Source organism: Stegostoma tigrinum, chromosome 20 (genome assembly GCF_030684315.1).
Source record: "Stegostoma tigrinum isolate sSteTig4 chromosome 20, sSteTig4.hap1, whole genome shotgun sequence".
Lineage (NCBI taxonomy): Eukaryota > Metazoa > Chordata > Chondrichthyes > Orectolobiformes > Stegostomatidae > Stegostoma > Stegostoma tigrinum.
The window spans coordinates 39,419,459-39,440,858 of NC_081373.1; the positions used below are offsets into that span (position 1 = coordinate 39,419,459).

The 21,400-nt window shown below is 40.0% G+C and overlaps 1 protein-coding gene across 1 annotated transcript in view; it reads left to right on the forward strand.

Annotated features, from left to right (window-relative positions):
• Positions 1-21,400, forward strand: part of LOC125461780 (adhesion G protein-coupled receptor A3) — a 470,817-nt gene that overhangs the window by 170,970 nt on the left and 278,447 nt on the right. Inside the window, exons 3-6 of the mRNA XM_048550975.2 lie at positions 4,367-4,438; positions 11,645-11,716; positions 13,221-13,292; positions 18,717-18,880. Coding sequence (XP_048406932.1) covers positions 4,367-4,438; positions 11,645-11,716; positions 13,221-13,292; positions 18,717-18,880 — 380 coding nt within the window. The remainder of the gene's footprint in view (positions 1-4,366; positions 4,439-11,644; positions 11,717-13,220; positions 13,293-18,716; positions 18,881-21,400) is intronic.

The window sequence follows — 21,400 nt, forward strand, 5'->3', positions numbered from 1 at the left end:
AATGCACCAGCACTCCAAGGCTCCTTCTTCAGCACTTTTCAATCCCACCACCTACGAGATCTGAAACGGCAAGAGCAACAAATTTGTGAGAATATCACCAACTGCAAGTTGTCCTCTAAGCCGTACATCATCCTGATTTTGAACAGTGGGTAGAATCTGGTAGAGGCCTGAACAATGCAGGTTGTAAAGAGAAATGTAGCAAATCTGCAAGAGATTCAGCAAGGCCTAACTCAATGTGAGAGCCAGCTAACTACATGTCCTAACTAAATTCTGGGTATCAAGGTGAGATCTTTGCTGCTGAGTGGTCCATTAAGGGGTATTGTTGCATGATAATAACCTTGTAAACAACACATCTTCCCTCCTTAACCTGCAGCCCCTTGTCTCCCCATCAACTGTGAGTAAACTGGGTATCAAGAATTCTTGATATGGAAGTCAGAGTGGGTACCTGACAAGTTTAGCTTGCTTGCTCCAAAGGATTTCCATGCTGGATACTAAGCACATTAAGGCATATTGCAGCAGCAAAAGCCATGTTCACCTCCAGTTCACAGACTTAGGAGCCTGGCGCATATTCAGATGCCTTAGAACCCTCCTGACCTATCTCCAATCCGCTTGAAGGATGCTTCTGCACTTCAGTGCTGCACATCAAGGTGTAACAGCCAGCTATCATAGGGTTCAATCCTCCACTGGAGAGGTTACAACATTTTGTGGTAGTTACATTACAGGATGAATGGTAGAATCCTCGCCTGTCACATGAGAGACCCAGGTTCGATCCCTGGCCAATGCATGACACTCCTTACCTTGCCTTGTTGCCTCCCACTTCAACTCACTGCTCCCTGAAAAGATGGAGGCCTACAACATTTGAGAGGCACAGATAGAGTGGAGAGTTGGAGGCTTTTTCCCAAGTTGGAAAGGGCACAAGTTCTAGGTGAGAGGGAGAAGTGTGGGGAAAATATTTCAGACACAGAATGGTGGGTGCCTGAAACTTTTAAAGCATATCTTGATAGTCAGGTAAACAGGCTTGCTACTTACTGCCCATACTTGGTTTCTATCCCTCTGTTTGCCTCCTAAGTAAGGACTAAATAAGGGCCAAAGGGCCTATTCCTGTGCTATATTGTATTGTATTATTGTTTTATAGCAGGGAGACCAATTTAAATCAAATGTATTAATTTGTTCACAGTATTGTTTTACATAATTTCATGTCTATTGAGTTCTTCAATTATTGCATGAATTAAGTGAATCATGTTAAAATGTTACTTTATCATGTTTTTGAAGAAATCCAGTAGAGGTCACATCTCATAAACAACATACATAGGGGCTGTGTGGAGGGAGGTTACTCTGAGTATGTGTAAACCTTCATTGCTGATATATTGAAAACAATGCACTCAAAGCGATTACCGTAAGTGGAGTAAATTTATACAACAGGTTTGAAATGTGGCTTATTACCCTTGTAAAAATTTTAAACATATGTTTGGTTTATAAACATGAAATGTAGCTACATCGTTGGTAGATTTGAGAGTCAGTGAGCTTGCCAATTGGATACAAAATTGGCTTAATGACAGTAGACAGAATGGTGATGGTGGGTTGTTTCTCAGACTGGAGGCCTGTTACCAGTGTTGTTTCATAGGGGTTAGTGCTGGGTCCACTTTTGTTTATCATTTATGTAAATGATTTAGATGAGCATATAGAAGGCGTGGTTGGGAAACTTGTGGGTCGCACCAAAATTGGTGTTATATTGGACAACGAAGAAGGCTTTCTAAGATTACAAAGAGATCATGATCAATTGGGTCAATAGGCTGCAGAGTGACAGATGGAGCTTAATTTGGATAAATCGAGATATTGCATTTTGGTAAATCAAAGAAGGGCAGGACATATTTAATTGAAAGTTGGGCCTTGGGTAATGTTGTGGAACAGAGACACCCAGGGGTTTATGAACATAATTCTTTGAAGTTTGCATCCTGCATATACATCTTGGTTAAGAAGGTATTTAGCATGCTTGTCTTCATTGCGCAGACCTATGAGTATGGAAGTTGGGATGGCATGTTGAGGTTATGCAAGATGTTGGTGAGGCTCTTCTGGATCATTGTATGTGGTTCTCGGTCACCCTGTTATAGAAAGGATATTAAATTGAAGAGGGATCAGAAAAGAGTTACCAAGACGTTGCCCGGAACGGAAGGCTTCAGTTCATTGGAGAGACTGGACTAGCTGGGAGTTTTTTTTCCACTGGAGTGTAGGAGGTTTAGGTGTGACCTTTTATAAGATTATAAAATCATGAGGTGTATAGATTGGGTGAATGTCAGGTATCATTTCCCTAGGGTTGGGGATTTCAACTCCAGGGGGCAAATTTTTAAAGTGAGAGGAGAAGGGTTTTAGAAAAGACATGAGCGGCAACTTTTTTTTACAGAGGTGGGTTTGTATGTGAAATGACTTCCAGAAGAAGTAGTTGATGTGAGTAGACTTACATTTTAAAAGATTTATTTGGATAAGTACATGAATAAGATGCTTCGAAGGGTTTGGGCCAAATGCAGACAGGTGGGACTAGTTGAGTTTCAGATTATGGTTAGCATGGATTGGTTAGACTGAAGGGTCTGTTTCTGTGTTGTATGACTGTAGATTTCCAAACTATTCATTGCTGTTAAAAGAATGTAGAACCTTTTGTCCCATGCGACACAAATAAAAGATGATACTTAGCTGTTCTAGAAACAAGTGATTTTATCTCCCTCTGCATATAAACATTTTTATTTTATATTTGTTCATGGGATGTGGGCATAGCTGGCTAAGCGTGTCTCTTTTGTTCATCCCTAATTGCCCAGAGGACAGTTAAAAGCCAATCACAATACACTGTGATAACAAGGTGTAGAGCTGGATGAACACAACAGGCCAAGCAGCATCAGAGTAGCAGGAAAGCTGATGTTTCGGGCCTAGATGCCTCTTCAGAAAAATGAATACACTGCACAATACACAATACGCTGCATCAGGAATCACATGTATGCCAGATCTTTTAAGGATAACAAATTTTCACAACAATTGACAATGGTTATCATTAGACTAATATCCTCATCCTTATCCTCTCCAGGACATTAGTCTGGGGTTCTGGATAATTAGAGATCAACAACAAATGCAGGCCTAGCCCACAATGCCCAAATCCCAGGAACGAAGAACAAGGAAAATATTTGTTTGGAATGGGAAATTTGTGAGGTTTATTTTTCTAGCTTGCAACGTTTAATGCTATGAAACTTGGGTTGTTTAATGATGCTGTGTGAAACAGCAAATTGAAGGGCTAATCTCTGGGTAGTTAGTGGCTGTTGTGCTTTGCTTCTCTCAGTGAAGAGAACCAGCCCCATGTGTAACTGACTAGGTCATATTTCAGGTTATTCATCCACTGGTGACTTGTAGCTGGACTACTTTGCGACCACCAATCCTCCTTTCTACGTTCTCTTTAATCGGGTAGGAAGTCAACCTAAATTAGATCCAACAACTCCTAAGGGACACTGTAACAAAAAGTGGGAATTCATCCACTTTAAATAAATCATCCTTTCCAAACTGAATCTAAGGTCTGGTTCACTTATCAGTGGTAAAGGCTAGACCACTGTAGAGACTTAACAAGAGGAGGAACTTGTCTTAGATAATTGAAGTACTCCTTACTGCACGTAGCAATAGATAAATTAACAAAGAATTTAGGCATAATTACAATTTCAGGAGCCAGGAATATAGCACCTGTCTCCATTGGGACAATGTTAAGGATAAACTACTTCCTACTCAAAGACTATATGCCAGGTTGTGAGAAGCTCAATGTGAGTTAATGTTAACTTTCAGAATGATTACCTTAAAATGACATCCTACAATGTTGCCTGGTAACAATGACAACTTTTTGAAATAGCTCCTTAACTCTTGGTAGCCGTGCCAGGATATGTCAATCATCCAAACTGCTTGAATAATGTGTGACAGTCTGGATGTGAGCACTCATTCAAGTCCATCTGGTCTGATATTGATATCTTTTATTAGTTGGTTGAGTATTGGCATTGTTGTGGTTGTGATTCTATGACTTTGTGGCCTTTATCATTCGACTCTGAAGTCTAGACCCTGAGCTCAAATGCTGATCCTTTGACACACTGCTGTCGATTCTAAGTGGCTGCTGTGCTGTAAATATATAATATAAAAAAGTATTGAAGATTTTCTTGTAATTCTTGAAGAAGACAGGCTCTTTTTTATGAATCTCTGTGAACTTGTAAGGAAGCCACAAAGTGCATTCTCTGTTATGAAAACAAGCACACAGCACTTAATTTAAACTACCATATTTCACTCATTACGTTAAGAAAACAGCTCATCAACCTATAATTAATTTTTCATTCTCCTTTGGTCTCTCTAGGGATTTGAAGAATAACTTGATTAGCAACATTGAGCCTGGGGCTCTCTATGGGCTTCCAGAATTGAAGCGGCTGTAAGTATTCATTCTGTTTGAATTGCCTCGGCCCTGTCACATTAGATAAAGTCCTGTGAGGGAACTTAAAGTAAAGCATGAGCCAGAATTCTGATGAGAAACATTGCACTTTTACTCTCAGTATAATTTATATATTTAGATACACTTCACTGCAAAAAAAGAAGTTGATCAATGTTATTTTTGGTGGTGTGTTTACACCGAACCAAGCAAAATAAAAGCATTTAAAAAGAACTGGCAGTATTTCTCAATCAAATCTGAAACAACATATTTCACGGTTTTGTTTTAAAAAGCTGTATATTGTAAATTTTCCAGAGCAATGAAATATTTTCGCTCGTTAAGATGTTGGAGAAAATGCATTCATGTGGGGTCTTCAAAAGTTCACATTCATAGAATCATAGATCATAGAATCCCTACAGTATGGAAACAGGCCCTTCGGCCCAACGAGTCCACATCGACCCTTGGAGCATCCAATCCTCATCCCCCTATAACCCACCTAATCTACAGACCCCTGAACACTATGGGCAATTTAGCATGACCAGTTCACCTAACCTGCACGTGATATAGCAGTGATCTCTAAGCAACCCTATGGGTGAAAGGGTATAAACTGTCTTCAGTTTCACAGTTTAAGAGATTAAAGTCTTTTTTCCTCTTTATTTTAAAGGCTTTAGCACCTGTTTTAGAAAGCAGTTTTCTTTTCCTGTCTCTTAGAATGAATTTATTTTGAGGCATTTGGGCTTCAATGTTAGAAGCATTTTTGTAGGTTTGACTTGTTTCAAGAGTTAGGTTTTGTGAAGAACTCCCAAATGTGATGTGGATTGAGGTTGGAAATGTTTGAATTGTTTGAAGTTTCAAGTTATTTTCTCATTTCTAAACAGATCTGACGCCTAGTGATTTTTGTTTTTATCCAGCAAAGGATATGCATGCAAATTTGATTCTTGTAGCACATTGACAGCTATTTATTTTTTAATACATTCACTTGCAGAAAGGATTGAATTGACAATATAGTTGGTATGAAAGTTAGAATGTGAGGATTGTGCGCACGCTTTTTAATGTCTAAAATATTTGTGTTATTTGGAATTCCAGACTAAAACTTTTCCAAGCCTTATCAGCCTGAAAATTGATATTTTTAATAACTGTCACAATAGCTCAAAGTGGATCTTTTGATGACACTTCTACGAGCACAAACCTAATGAATGCATACACAGATGCACAAGTGAACAGATGATCCAACAACTCTCTTCAGTGCTATGTTAATCATTTGAAAGTTGAAATGAAGTGGAAAAAAGCAAGTATTTTCTTTGTGCCTTTTGTTAAAGTTATTTCATACAAATCTCTACACAGCTGCATATCTTTAGTCTGAAATGTGATTGGATTCCTATTGCACAACATTTCAGGGTTAAAAGCAAATCAGGACGTCCCCATGGACTACTTGTAGTTACAAGGAACAGAACATATGTGATTGCTTTGTGAGGGTTGAACTATCAACAACTTGGCAAGAGTCACCGGAAACAGGAGAATTGGTGTAAATTCTTGCAAAGTGCACCTTTTGAGTTTGAATCATACTGAGTGGTATTTGCATCAGAATTTGCCCTGGGGTCTAGTTTTCACAATTCAGACTTGCAGAAATGAAGAAAAGCTGCCTAGAAATGGATTCCATTCTGCATTGTTCAGCAAATGTTCCCAGTGGGTCAGTCAGTCTGGGAAGGTCATTCATGCAATCTGTGGATCAGTCTGTGGCACATCTCTAGCATTCTGTGATATCACCCATCTTTGAAATGGAAACAGGTGTAGGCCCTCAAGCCAGCTCCAGACCTTCAACAAATCCTGGCTGATTTGATCATGGACACAACTCCAGTTTCCTGTGCATGCCTCCAACCCCGCTAACCCTAGACTCCCTTGTACATCAATAATCTGCCCAGCTCGGCCTTGAATATGATCAGGAAAGCAAACGTTTCTGGCCTAGACCCTCCAGAAAGAAGAAGGGTCTAGGCCCAAAACGTTAGCCTCCCTGCTCCTCTGATGCTGCTTGGCCTGCTGTGTTCATCCAGCTCCACACCTTGTTATCTCAGATTCTCCAGCATCTGCAGTTCCTACTATCCATGAATATGTACAATGATTTAATTTCCACTGGTCTGAAATAGAGAGGAAATTCCTTCTAATTTCCACATTTTAAAGGAAGAATTAGTCTGAAACTGCAGGCTCTTGCTGTTCTAGATTTCCCCCAAAAAGAAATACTCATTCATTATCGACATTGTCAAACTGTCACACAGTCATATTTCTCTCTCAAAGTTCGCCTCTCACTCTTTGTAACTCCATTGAGTATAAGCTTTGTCAGCTCAATCTTTTTATAAAAGGCAGACCCTTCATCCCAGTAATCGAGCCAGGAAATCTTCTCTGAACTGCCTTTTTTTTGGCAATATATTGCTCCTTGAATAAGGAGATTAAAACTGCATACAGTACTCTAAATGTCATCTCAACAATATCCAGCACAGTTGTTGCAACATTTCCTGACTTTCCTACTCCATCCCCTCCCCCTTGCAATGCAGGCTAACACTCCATTTGTCATCTGACCTATTAGTTGTAATTGTACACTAAATCGTTGTGACCCTTGTACTAGGACACTCAGAAAAGTTTGAAAAAGTTTGTGCTTTTGATAATTTGTGATTTTATCCATCTGAGGATAAATTTGCAGTGGACCGTTAGTGAGTGGCCAATATTAATTTAATACAAAGAACTGTTGAGTGCTGGAAATCTAAAACAAAAATAGAAATTGCTGGGGAAACTCAGCAGGTCTGGCAGCATCTGTGAGAAGAAAACAGAGTTAACTCTTTTTTTTTAGTTAGTATTGATAACTTTGCCAGTCCAGGTTGTGATCATCCTTCTGACATTGCAAGGACATCAGAGCAGTAGGTGAGCTCATGAGTCCACACCAAAGAGGCAGGTGGAAATGAGTGCCACACACTCGGAAATCAGAACCGCTGGAGAAATGAAGAGCAGCAGTCTGCCCCAGATAGGCATTGTGCTGGACTTGAGCAGACCAGAAGAAAGTGAAGAGCAGCCTGGAGGACAATGTCACATTGCCCTGAGTACAGGATGTACAGGCAGAAGTGAAGATAACTGGATGTGCCATTACCGTCAGTCAGCTGACAGACATCATCTCTACCAAGGCTGGAAAATCCGATCGACAGCTGGTGGGCATCATAGGTTCAGAGGGCACAGGTCTGTGGCCTGGATAAGCCTGGCGATAACTGACCTAAAATATCTCCCTGTGAAGGTCTTGCTCGTTGTTGTGTTCTGAATTCTCTGCTTTTAAAAAAAAATTCCAGATAGACGTGTACTTTGAAGATGGAATGGAACAGCTCACTGGAGGAAGAGGAGGAGGTGGAAGGAGATGATGCTAACCAGAGAGGGGTCCATCTGAATGACAATACGATTTGCTGTTGCCAGAACCTCCCTGCTGTTCCTCCTGGGTGCTGCCTCTGGGTCTCCCGTGATATCTTATCTCCATGTGGTGTGGTGGAAGGCTTTGTCACAAACTCTGTCCCTCAAGGTAACCGGTAGCCGCAGTGGTGGTTACCTGAGCTGTCTGAAATTACCTTCTCGCAGATATCTGCTCCCATTGGCTTTACCTGGACAAAAAAAGATCTCCCTTTTTTTAGGAGATCTCCTATGAAAGTCTGAACTTCAGCAACGGGAGGCAGCTTTTGACACAGTAACGGACCTGGTTCCTGTTACCACCATCCTGGCCAACATCCAGTATTTTATATTCTCCTAACAGCTTGCTTTCATGCATTGTTGTCAGCACCTTTGATGACAACATACTCTGTCCGCCGTCCAAATTATTAATACACATAAATTATTAAGGCCTCAGTACTGATCACAATGGTATCTGACAAGTTCAGCCCCTCCAGCCTGCTTCACCATTCAGTAAGATCATGGCTGAGCAGACATCCCTCGCACACTCACTCACTTTCCTGTCCTTTCCCCATTATCCTTTGATCCCTCTACTGATGAAGAATCTGTCTGTCTCTCAGCTTTAAATATACACAAGCAGTCTGCCCCCATAGCTGCCTGTGGCAAGGAGTCCCAAAGACGCTCGATCCTCAGAAAAGAAATTCCTCCTCATCTCAGTCTTAAATTGGTGCCCCTTTATTCTGAGATCATGCCCTGTGGTCTTTGACTCACGCATGAGAGGAAACATCCTCTTGGCATTTACCCTATAAAGTCACTTGAGAATCCTGTTTATTTCAATCAGCTCACCTCCAGCTCATCTAATCTCCAGTGAGTCTCAACGTGTTTAAACTGTGCTTAAATCCCTCCATACGACAAATCCTCCTTACGAACCTTCTCTGAACTGCCTTCAGTGAAATAATATCTTCTTAAATGAGGGGATTAAACCTGCTGACTGTATTCCAGATGTGGTCACACCAGCACTTTGTATAGTTACAGTAAGATTTCCCTGCTCTTTTATACTCTAATCTTGTTGAAATAAAAGGGGGCCTTAATGGATTAATAAAGCCTTAATAATAAACATTCCATTAGCCTTCCTGATTATATGATGCATCTGTGTTTAGCTTTCTGTGTTTCATGCTCAAGTACCCCCAAGTCCCTTTCGTGTTTCAACTTTCTCCAATTTTTCTCCATTTAAAAAATATTCTGTTCTTTTATTCTCCCCTCCAAAAGGACAACTTTGTATTTTCCAAAGTTTATATTCCATTTGCCAACCTCTTGCCCACTGACTTCACCTATCAGTATTACTCAGTAAACTTCTTAACCAACTCAATTTCCCACTCAAAACTATGAGTCAGCCTCTCCACCAACCAAACTCGCTGCTTAACCTGGCCTGATTACCTCCTGACCTGCCAACCCTATCAGATTAACCCTAACTCCAATCCCCACAGTCATGACCAACCACGCCATCGATCGCCCAACTCTCCACTCGATATATCCAGACTAACCAACTCATCCCATGGCCCAACTCATTCTTATTTCCTCGATATCCACACTGCCCATTAAGACATGACATTCTGCCTGACCCAACCCAAAGTATTACCAAATACATTCTGCTTTTTCAACCACTCACATGCAACCCTATCATCTAACATCAAATGTATCTGGCTGAGCAGAAATTAGCAACAGAAACGTCAGCCTGAGCTGAAAGCAATGTCAGAGAATCTGACAGACCAGAAGAAGATCCCTCTTGCAACCTGTCTTTCTACCTATTTTTACATTGTCTGTAGATTCACTTCCTTTCTAATGCAACATTGTATACATACAGTAGATGGAATCCTTAAATGTAAATGCTCTCAAAGGTAAGGTAGATGTGCAATATTCCCCTCCTAACTACTTAAGTTTAGTGAGTGAGCCTGTGTGTCTTCATAATGGGAGTAATTCAAATGTTCCTGGCAATTGCTGATTTTGTTCCTTAAGATCATGAAGTTGGTTTTGAAGCTATGTTCTTCTTCAGATTTCAAAGCTCTGTATATTTTCTCCTTTGTAACCTGCTCTAATCATTGTTTAGACTCTTTAAAGTTGTTTTTGTTTGTTTTTATCAAAGCCTGGGACTCTTCCATTTGCTGCTTCAGTAGTTGTTTGGCTTACTATATGTCCTGCTTCAGTTCTTTTAGTGGAGCATCACTGCTAGGCATTTTATATTTGAACTGATTTGTCTCATGAGTGATTTCTCACTCCTTGAAGTGTGCACTGTGCATCTCCCTTTTTTCTTTTTCTGGTCTGTCAGTTTCTCTGACATTGCTTTCAGCTCAGGCTGACGTTTCTGTTGCTAATTTCTGCTCAGCCAGATACATTTGATGTTAGATGATAGGGTTGCACGTAAGTGGTTGAAAAAGCAGAATGTATTTGGTAATACTTTGGGTTGGGTCAGGCAGAATGTCATGTCTTAAAGGGCAGTATGGATATCGGGGAAATAGGAATGAGTTGGTTAGTCTGGATATATCGAGTGGAGAGTTGGGTGATTGGTGACGTGGTTGGTAATGACTGTGGGGATTGGAGTTAAGGTTAGTCTGATGGGGTTGGCAGGTCAGGAGGTAATCAGGCCAGGTTAAACAGCGAGTTTGGTGGTGAGGCTGACTCATAGTTTTGAGTGGGAAATTGAGTTGGTTAAGAGGTAGAGTTAGTGGGACAGGAGTGTGTTCAAACCAGTGGTTCTCAGGGAAGTATTGGTGTTTGTGGAGGGAGACTTTTGTTTGGGTTGTGGTCAGTTCTTGGGCATAGTGGGGAGTCAAAGGGGAATTGAAGGAATAGTCTTGGATTTGGGACGGTATTCCAATGGGAATTTGATGATCAATTGTAATGTTATCCTGCTGTTGGAACTGAGTTTAAAACTTGTGACGTTTCTTGGGTCATTATCATGGTAAGTTAGTTTGAATTGTTCAAAGGCTCTGACTTCAGTTCACATTTGAACACACTTTCAGAAGGCACTGAATGTAGAGTAATTGTTCATCACGTGCAATGTGAATAGAGTCGGCACCTTGTGATTTTTGAAAGATCCTGACCTATGTCTTTCGAGGTATAGTTGATATCTGACTATCCAGAGATCTGATGATCTGGGTCAATGTAAGTAACTCCTTACTTATTATATGACGGAGACAGTCCCTGCAGTTTAGTGCGAATGCTTTTGTGCTGTGATGTATCAGCACAACATTAATTGCAATCTGAGTTGGTCCAAAGTTTGTTCCATTTTTGTAAATCATTCTGTATATTTTCTCATGTTTACACTTCCTAGTCCTCCTCTCCTCTTAGTTCCTGTCTACTTTCTTTGTTACTGTTTGATTTTGGTACCCTTCACGGCAGGAACTGACCATTCAGCCTCATGCCATACAAACATCTCCTGCTTCCTGATCAACAGATTGATGATGTGTTAGTTCCAGCTGCTTGCAGTCAGGATGGACGCAGCTTTCCCTGGTGTTGATCAATGAGAGCGTGAACTCTATACCGACTGCTGAAAAATGATGAGGGATATGTTACCAGGCAGACATTTCTAGCCAGGGACAGAGAATCAAGTTATTGTACCTTCCATATGAACTGTCTGAAATCTAACTTGGGAGGGTTTGGACCAAGAATGTTGTCTCTGGAGCTTCCTGATTTATAACGCTTAGTTCCGCATCACTTATTTTGTGCTAACACTACCTTGTTTCAGCCCACAGCCTAATTTCACAAATAATTTATTTTGTATTCTGTTTGCAGAGATCTCTCAAACAACAGGATAGGATGTCTGCGTCCTGAGATATTTACAGGCCTCACCAGTTTGTCTAAGCTGTAAGTACGTAGCTTTTAATTGCCTTTAGTCATGTAATGAAGATTCTCATTTTTTTTGAATCGATGTTCTCAGTCTGCTGAGAATTTAAGTTCAAGTTTAGTTTTAAGCACTTTTGCTCATAAAACTAAAGGGAATGGCACAGAATTGGGAATGGTTGCAAGTTTTCTTCGGCTGAAACTTTTAATATGAGATTAGGTCATTGTAATGACTTGGAAATGACTGTATTCTGCAAAAAAAATACTTAAAGTGGTAAGTACATGGTTGCTGTGTATGTCCTTGATGGCTTGGTGGTGACAATGAAGGGTTCATAGATGTGATACTATCACTACAAATTTAAAGCGAATGGCCACAGAATTTGGTTCCAGAAATGAGGGGGGGTAAAAAAAGGCATAGTGTAGCCTGTCCTAAACACTGTCAGGAAGAGCAAAGCCACTGGAAGCATGCAGATTGGGCAGATTGTGGCATCAATTAGTAGCAAATGCTGATGGTGTGGCCAATCTGCTGTTTGCAACCTTTCAGATTGGATTAAACCCCTTTTTTAAACAGCTATATTCGAACATTTGTTCGGGAAGGACCGTTTGAACTGCTATGGATTTGAAAGGCCACTCCGCAGAACAGCTGGACCCACTCATGCAGTTCCTGTTAGGCTGCAGCATGACTTAGAGATGAGTAGAGATTGTCGGAGCAAAACTTGACAGCGGTGGATGAGGGCCTTCGTCAGGGTCCATATTTCATGAAGGGTCTTCAAGGAGCACTTCTGCCTCCACCTCAGGCAGGAGTATAATTTACTTTGGCTACACCTCATTGAGGGGGTGGTCACTGAACATTGCATTTTCCCTGAACTGGACTGGCAGCTGTACAGAGGAGTGAAATACCTTCATCACTTTAATTGCCTGTGAGATAATTGCATGTCATGATCCCAGTGCCCTGGAAAGTGTATTGTTCACATTGTGTAACTGACTGATTCCAGTGGATTATTAACAGGCTGTAATTCCTGTATGTGTACACTTTTTTGTGTATTATACCTATTTATGTAATATTAAAAGCATTGATCTTTTGTGATAAGTAAACAATAGGTTTTCCGTAGGATGTCAGCTATGGTATTTAGAGTATCCAAAAATTAAACAAATGACTGTCATGGTTTTTTCCAATTATGTACCGACTGTATTGATTTTAACATTTTCATTGATTTATAATCAGTTTAATAATCTAGAATGAGAAGGAAACTTAACTTAAGGTACAAATGAATTCATTGGTGGATACAAACTTTGAGAGCCATCTTAAATTGAATGGTGTCTACGTTTGAACTAATCCCACCTGCCTTCCAGAAGTAAACGGCTCAAAGAACTGAACTTCCCCTTTGTTACACAAACTTGGTGCCATCCCTGCTCAATTCCCCTGCCTTGACCTTGCCCTCCTCCCTTATTCCCCTGACTCTCTCCAGCGCCACCAATGTGCCATGTGTACCAGTGCTGGTGAATAATTGATGCTTTTTTTTTGTAGGAATTTGTCAGGCAACATCTTTTCAACTCTTCCTCTTGGACTGTTTGTTGAACTTGGCTCATTAAAAGTTTTGTGAGTATATCTTTATAATGTGAATTAGTAGAGATCAATTCTGTTTGATTGGCCCAGCTTGATTTTTTTGCATTGCCCATGTTTATTGAGTAATTTTTGTTTTTAGTTAAATGATATTGATTAGTCAATTTACATTGATCAAGTCCACATTTCAGAAGATTCAGTCCTCAGTTACAGAATATTATTGCCATGCAGCGTTAATACCTGGGTACTGTTTTTAGGTGGGCTAATAAAAGAACAATGAAAGATCTGCATATTTGAAACTAGTGTGAGGGTGCTGATCCGTGAAACTAAAATGTCCACCTGACCAACCATCAAACTGAAGAATTGTCTTCTCCTGACAGACAACAGCATGTCAACATTGCAAAAATCAGAAAGACTGAGGAAATATGTTTCCACCTTGTATCAGAGACTTTTGATCTTCTGAATTTTATTTACTCTGTGTGGCCTTCCAGACAGTCCTTTGCTATCAGTGTTCTGTGCCCAATGGAGGGACATGGCATCAGGCAGGGAGATTGTCACTGTCACTGAAAGCCATACCTTTTGCCATTGCTTCCAACACTACACACTACCATGACTCTCATGTCTCAACCCGACTCTGGCTTGGGCCATTCCATGATCCTGAACAGTGAATGAGTATGAAGCTCTTGTTGGGCGAGACCACTGATGCCAGGGGATCTCAATTGTAGCAAAATCCTTGTTCCTGCCAGGCCACCCTCTGAGAACCGATGGGGGTTCACCCCTCATTCTCTGATTCAAAGGTAGGGCTTCAGTTTGCAAAACAATATCAGCCCACATTTATATGTTGCATTGATAGGCACCTGTCTCTCTCTCTCTTTGTCTCGCTCTCACTCTGCCTCTCTCCGTGTCTTGTAATTCTTTACATTTTAATGGCTTAGACTTTGTATGACTGTGGGGTGAAAAATTTGAGGGTACAGGTCTGGTATTTTCAGTGATGAAGGGGTGAAAGAATTTGAACGTTCCACCTAATCCCTTCCTTCTGCCCCCATAACCATAACCTTTGCTTCCTTTACCCGCCAACATCTTCCCTGCTGTCACATCCCATCACTGTCCAGACTCTCCCATCTCCTTTTCCTACAATGCCCTCCAGCCTTCTGCAGTCCTGCCCACGCCTCCCCCCACTGTTCCCCGTTCCCCACACCCTACCACAACTTCTGCTATCTTTCTTTCCCACCCTCCTGCCTCACCCCACACCCACCTCTTGCCCAATGCCCTGGCAAGCCCCATTACATACAGGGAGTTGATGAAAAAGCAGGAAGGAAACAAAAGGAAAATCTAAGTGTTTTTTTCATTGCCACAGAAGGTAGTCTCCAGTGAACAGCTAATTAGGCCTCAACCATCAGAGAAAAAAGGCACCACTCAGCTGTCAGGCATCTGTCAAGCTCCATGGCAGCTTTTGACCCCAGAATGTCACTTAAGGTCACAACCAAAAATGTGCTGTATCCTGCAAGTCTCTACCATTAATGATCCAAAATTGTACTTATTAAAATTGTAGTATTCCATGGATCATTGACTGAGGTACCCAGCTGATGGGAAAGATTGACATTCACAAATACCATGAATGTTCCTTGTTTGTTTTTCCTTGCATTCTATCCATGTCTTCTTCTCTGACTGGACAAATTATTAGAGATTGTAAGCATTCAGAACACACTGAATAAATGTTTTTGGTTGTCTTAAAGAAATTAATGCATATGTAAAATGAAAAATGATAATTCATGTGAAATACAAAAAGAAAGGTACAGTTGACAGGAGCATTTTCACAACGGTGAAAACAGGAAAGGATCTGGAATAAATAACTGACAATGCTGAAAATACTGAGATGCTGAGGATATGCCAGCAATTGTGGTTAGAGAGAAACAGTGAACATTACAGATCAATGATGTTTTGTCAGAACTCGATCAGTGTTGAGTTATCAAGTCAGAAATATCAATTTATTAGCTCAGTCAGAGCAGTGAATAGCTGAGATATTTTGACCATTATGGCTTTGAATTAACTTAACTGATCTCATTTAGGGGTGATATCACTGTTTGATGCAAACCATAGGATAACCAGTGTATAGAACTGTCTCCCAAACTCTGATTTTCGAATGGTGCCTTAAAGTATAAATCTTGCAAGCTTTTTAGCGAAATATAAATTGACACTGGATGCATATGGTTTGCACATGATGCATAATGCAGAGGCACTCACTTAGTTTGATTGTATGTGAGGATACTATGATCTGCTGACCTTAATCATACATTGTTCAATTACGCTCTTTTATTCTGACAGAAGGCTTTTAAAAAATTGGTCTCGGAGGGACTAGCATAAGCGATCGGTAACAGTATGAATGTGTGGTGCTGACAGTGCTAGCTCCTTCTGCAAACTGAACTATTGCACGTGCTTATTAAAGGCAGTCTGTTTATTAATAGAAATTGATCACAGTTAGATACGTTATTAAATCTGCAAAATTTCATCTTTGAAGAATACCTGGGCAACTGACAAGAAATGAAAACATTTAGTTTAGAACTGGACCGAGAAGCTTTTTTTACTACTATAATGTAATGTATAGAAATCATGAGCTAGAAATTTCTTGGTGTAGAAATAACACTGCGGTCTTGCCAATTATTCAGCAATGTCACTCCTTGTGAGAGACTACAGGGCCCAATGCAGTTTATCTGATTTGAAATATGGAATCAGGCACCTGCCTGCATGCCCTGGAAAATTGCCAGGTGTGGCCTTTAAGTGCAGTATTCAGGAGCAGCTCATTAAACAAATATAGATGACATTTGCAAGCAGAGTGGAAGGAAGCATACGATTACAAAGAGATTTTGATAGATTATGTCAATGGGCAAAACTTTGGCAAGTGTATTTCCATATTTAGATTTTAAAGATTTGGATTTTTATTGTCACGTACTCAAGTACAAAAGTAAAGGAATACAGTGAAAATGTATCATATCACCACGCAAGGAGCCATTGTAGGTACAGGTACCTAGGTACAGAATCAAAGGACAAGGTAGCAAGAAAGAACAAAGTTAAAAGTTTAACATTACAGTAATTCTTAGTATTAAGTACAAAAATGAAGAAATAAAGCTAAAGCCAAACACTATTAAGCAAATGTGAGATTATCCACTTGGAAGGGAAATGTCTTGGACAGAGCGTTTTCAGTCAGAAACAGTGGTTGTCCAAACATAATTGAGATTCCACATGCATGGATGATTAACATGTCATGAACAGATACAGAAAATAGCCAAAACACTATTGGATGCATGGAGGTAGATGCTATGTTTCTGCTGTCCGAAGTTGTGGGTAAAGCTTCTGTGGAGCGTTGTGAGCTGTGCTGGGTGCTCCCCTTTAGGAAGGCTTTATTGTCCTTACTGAAGTGGCCACTCCGTTTGTCCAGAATGATAGCTAGATTCTGAAGGTTGAATTACAGTGACAGTTTATATGAACTTGGGTTGTATACCTTAGAATTTAGAAGGTTAAAGGGTAATTTGATGATCAAAGCTTTTAATGTATTCAGGGAATCACATAGGGTGGATAGAGAGAAACTGTATCTACTGATTGTATTGTTGGTGTCAATGGGGCATTGTGTAAAAATGGGAGCCAGACGTTTAAAGGTGAAACTCGGAAATACTCCACATGAGAAGCGTGCTAAAAGTTTCTTCAAAATGCAGAAACTGAGATGGATATATGATTATTATCCAAAGCTTTGAGATTTGAGGCAAAGTCAAGTATATGGAATCTGCTAAAAGATCAGCTACAATTTCAGTCAGGATTAAGGGCCAAGTTCTGCCCCATCCTCCAATTCTCCCACATTGCCTCTGTTTTAGAAATAGTTGGGCTTGATCCCATATGATGGGCTTGCATTAATGCTTTTTTTAAAAAATGAGTAACCTCAGAAATGTAGGGGTCCTAGAATACAATACCAACCTGATTCCCCAGGTTGAGTCCCCACCAATGAAGATGTGATATCTGCCTTCTCACTGGATGCTTCAAACTTCCAAAGACGCAGTAACCTTCTTTAATGTTATGGGGACTCCTGACACACGTCACTGTTCTTGTAAGAAGAAAGTGGAAGTCCTTACAGGTTTTGTGAATTTACTGCGGTGCGGCTTCCATTCGATTGCTCTGGAAAGATAGGAATTTTGTTTTCATTTGCGAAACTAAGATCATGCAGCACTTAATGGATTCAATCTTTGCTGAAGATCTTGGACATCTTGGAAATTAAGTATTAATGAGGAAAAATGCCATTGGTATTGTATCCTACTGGGTGAAAATACGTCTTGTTCACTGATGCAATCTATTTTAAAATGTTTTTTTGTAGCAAGCTAGGCAAAACTAAGTGTCTTTCTGCAGGAGGAGCAAACTTTGATAACTATTTCATTCAATATGCCTTCAGCACAACTGATTTAAAAATTAAATTATTTTATTTCTTGAAAGTCATTCATCTGTATTTTATAAATAACACTTCTGCTTGAACATTGCTTAGGAACAATTACTAAACTAATTCCAAAAAGCCCATTAGTCTAGCATTTCTCTTTATCAGTGCTGTTCAGGACTTGCCTGGAGCATCGATAACCAACTCAAAATATAAGTGTTGCATTGTATGAAACAAAATTCTTGACAAAACAATTTCCAAACAATAGATGTCTGGAGAGGTTACAGTGCTGCATGTGGCTTTTAATAAAGTACAAGGGGCAATGGCATTTGTTTTTTTAAGCTGATTATGGAACTTTGCTGGTGACTATTTGGTTGTTGCACCTATCAATACTTCAAAAAATAATTTTTCATCATTGAAACACTGGGGATCATAGTGCATTTTAATTTTTTCATTGATTTTATCTATTGATTTTACTTTCATTTTCAGATCTCTTAGACAGGAATCGAATCTTATTATGGATAATAGATTACCATACTGTGTAGAGTTATTTTACTTTATTTATTTTGTGCAGGGTTGTGGTAGTATTACTTTAATGTATATCATTACCAGTTCCGCTTTTCTCCAAATCAACTTCAGCTTTGGAAACACCGTTAAATGCAAAAAAAACCTGACTGCTCATATTAACTCTGTATAGGTAACACCACTGAGCTGCTTTGTATTTTAGTTAGGTTTTTTGCAGCTAAGTTCCAGTAAAATATCAATATTTGAGTCTGCTAGATATGTGATCCGTGTAATAATGATTTTATTCATTGATTTGAATGACACAGTGTTACTTATGATTTATGAAAATATGTATATGAGTGAAATGCAAATCATCATTGCTCAAAGCTGTAATGCAACATCTTCATTGTTTCCAACAAACAGAAGCTGAAACTCAAGAATAACCAAAGCAGTATAGTCACAATGTTAATGTAACAGATATTGACTTCAGAGTGGTGTATGTGTAGGATACATTCTCATTTGTGAATTTATTTGTTTTGCAGGCACTTTAGCACTGAATCTCTAATGTGTGACTGTAACCTTAGATGGCTCTTACAGTGGGCTAGAAACTCTTCAGTTCGAATAGCAGATGAAACGGTGTGTGTCTACCCAAGTGCTCTGCAGGAAAGGCCATTCAAAACTCTGAAGGAAAGCGAGTTGTCATGTGGTGAGTGGTATCTTCATTTTAAAATTGGCAATATTGTGAAGTTCGTGGAACTTTTGAGATAATGGAATGATTTCCTTACTTTTGTACAAAACAGCATTGAAAACAAGGGTGTTGGTGGGGTTAAAATTCAGCTGAAATGCCTTTCATTTTCAGCTGGCTTTTAAGCAAAACTGAACCTAATCAAGGCTGAGATTTTGTCTGTAGGGCTCACTAATTGTGCAGCTTTTTTATTATCAAAAGTGAAGTGAAAGGAATTCAAATTCCACCAACGGTCAAGTCAAACATTTTGGGACAGATGATAATTAATCAGTCTCACTGCTTGACCTTGAAGGTATTTGAACCTTGAATTCTTGCTGTGTTCTCGGTTTGAATCATTTTCTAGACTTAACTGGAAAGGAATTAATTAAGATGAAAAATAATCCATTGCTGCTTTCACAAGCTGTGCCAATCATTTTCCTGTAGCTCTGTTAGTGACCATCCTGAATGACAGGCAGGTAACTGTTCATCTTCCTGAAATGCCTAACCAGAAGAAAAAAATATTATGGATGAGTTGACAAACTGAAAGCAGTTTCCACCTCATTTGGGTCCTGAACTTCACTAGGAGAAAATGTTAAGATCCCTGGAACCTGCATCAGCTTCATCCTTCACAGAATACTTTTCTGCGTCTGCTGAATATCGAAATGGCTCTATATCCCAAATGCTGAACACTTCTTAGAAAATCTGTTGTTCTTGTGGAGCTGCTGCATTTTTTACTCACAAGTGCTCCTTCCATTTCTCACAGGCTTTAACTGTTAGAATGAGTGTCATTTTTCACTCAAGTATTGCAAAGTTAATGATGTGGCCGTTGAATAGTAAAATGCAGAGTATATTTTTGAACAATCATTTATTCACCTATTAATGAGCAGCAGTACACTGTTCAGTATCTCACCATATTATTACATGCACAGGCGTTTCTGCCTCATTCATACTCGCAAGATTGACAATTATCTATTAACTGAGAACTTACTGCAGGCAAGTAAGCAAATACATGCTTAACATTCACACAACAGCTTTTTAATGGTCTGTAAGGTAGAACAAATAACTTGTTAAAACACGCTAAATATAAATTGCATGACAGTACTAAATATTTATCTGCTAATATTGTCAAAACCATTTGCAAGGTCATTTCTCGTCCTAACTTGGAACATCCCACCCTGACCCATCCCCCTACGATTAGCCCAACAAGTCCACACCGACCCTTAGAACATTACACCCTGAACCATCCCTCTATAACCCACCTAATCTACAGACCCCTGAACACTATGGGCAACTTAGCTTAGCCAGTCCACCTACCCTGAACATCTTAGAACTGTGGGAGGAAACCGGAGCACCCGGAGGAAACCCGTACAGGCGCGGGGAGAATGTGCAAACTCCACATATAGTCACCCGAGGGTGGAATTGAACCTGGGTCCCTGGTGCTGTGAGGCAGCAGTGCTAACCATTGAGCCACCGTGCCGCACCATAGATAGCAAAGAGCAAAGTTCTAAGCTGAAAAATACTGAAATTGAAGCTGTTCTGTGAATTTGCAAAACATAGATCTAAATTATATCTGGAAGGCCTGATTTTTATTCTGAATTATTATAGTGGGCCAGTGACTTACTTCATGACATGTCAGTGCCATTCTTCAGGATGTCATTTTAACCTGATTTTTGCAAATAGCCAGGACCCTCACGAGCAGGTGGCAAGATCCACTCAGATGTGGAGATTTGTTCCCAACTGTGTAATTAAGGTCATACTACAGTTTGAATCCCAGACCGTTTGATGCCCCAGAACCAGAAGAGGCCCACGATTGCATGCTATTTACATTTTATTTGAATCTTTGCCAAGAGAAGTAGGAGCACGCTCGAGGCTTTCCAAGGAAACCTCCTCTTCCAACGATAATAACAGCCTGACCCCAAGACACCTTTCGACTCCCTCAATCATTTGATTGGCTGCTGCCCAATCCTGTACTTCCTGTGAGATGCTTGAGGCTTACACGTAGGGGAGGACCGAGAGATAGTATCCTTTTCACCACATAACGTGCAGGGTTTCAGGGTTTACCATCTGCACCAGTGTTCACTTGCAGATGTCCCACAGTGGGGTTAAAAACTTGCAGGTAATTGTTGAAGAAAATGTATTACTGTGCATAACTTCCATCCTCTAGAGGCTAGCTTTTATCCATAGAGTACAAAACGATTTGTGTTTGGAAGCAGTAAATCTCTGTGATAGGAACCAAAAGAATGCAAAACAGATGTAGATTTGATCAGATGTGAGCTAAAAGTCATGATGCTCACTCTGGGGTTTGTTGTCAGACGTCTGTGATTAAGTGGCTTTTTGGTAACTACAGAGTTCGGTTCACTTAGTCATAATATTGCAATCTTTTGTGTATTGCAGTGGTGGGGGTGGGGGGGAAGGAATTTTCTACAATATAACTATTTATTTTATGTACACATATTGGATAGATTACAAAGCTAAGAATGATTCAACGCTGAAGATTCAGTG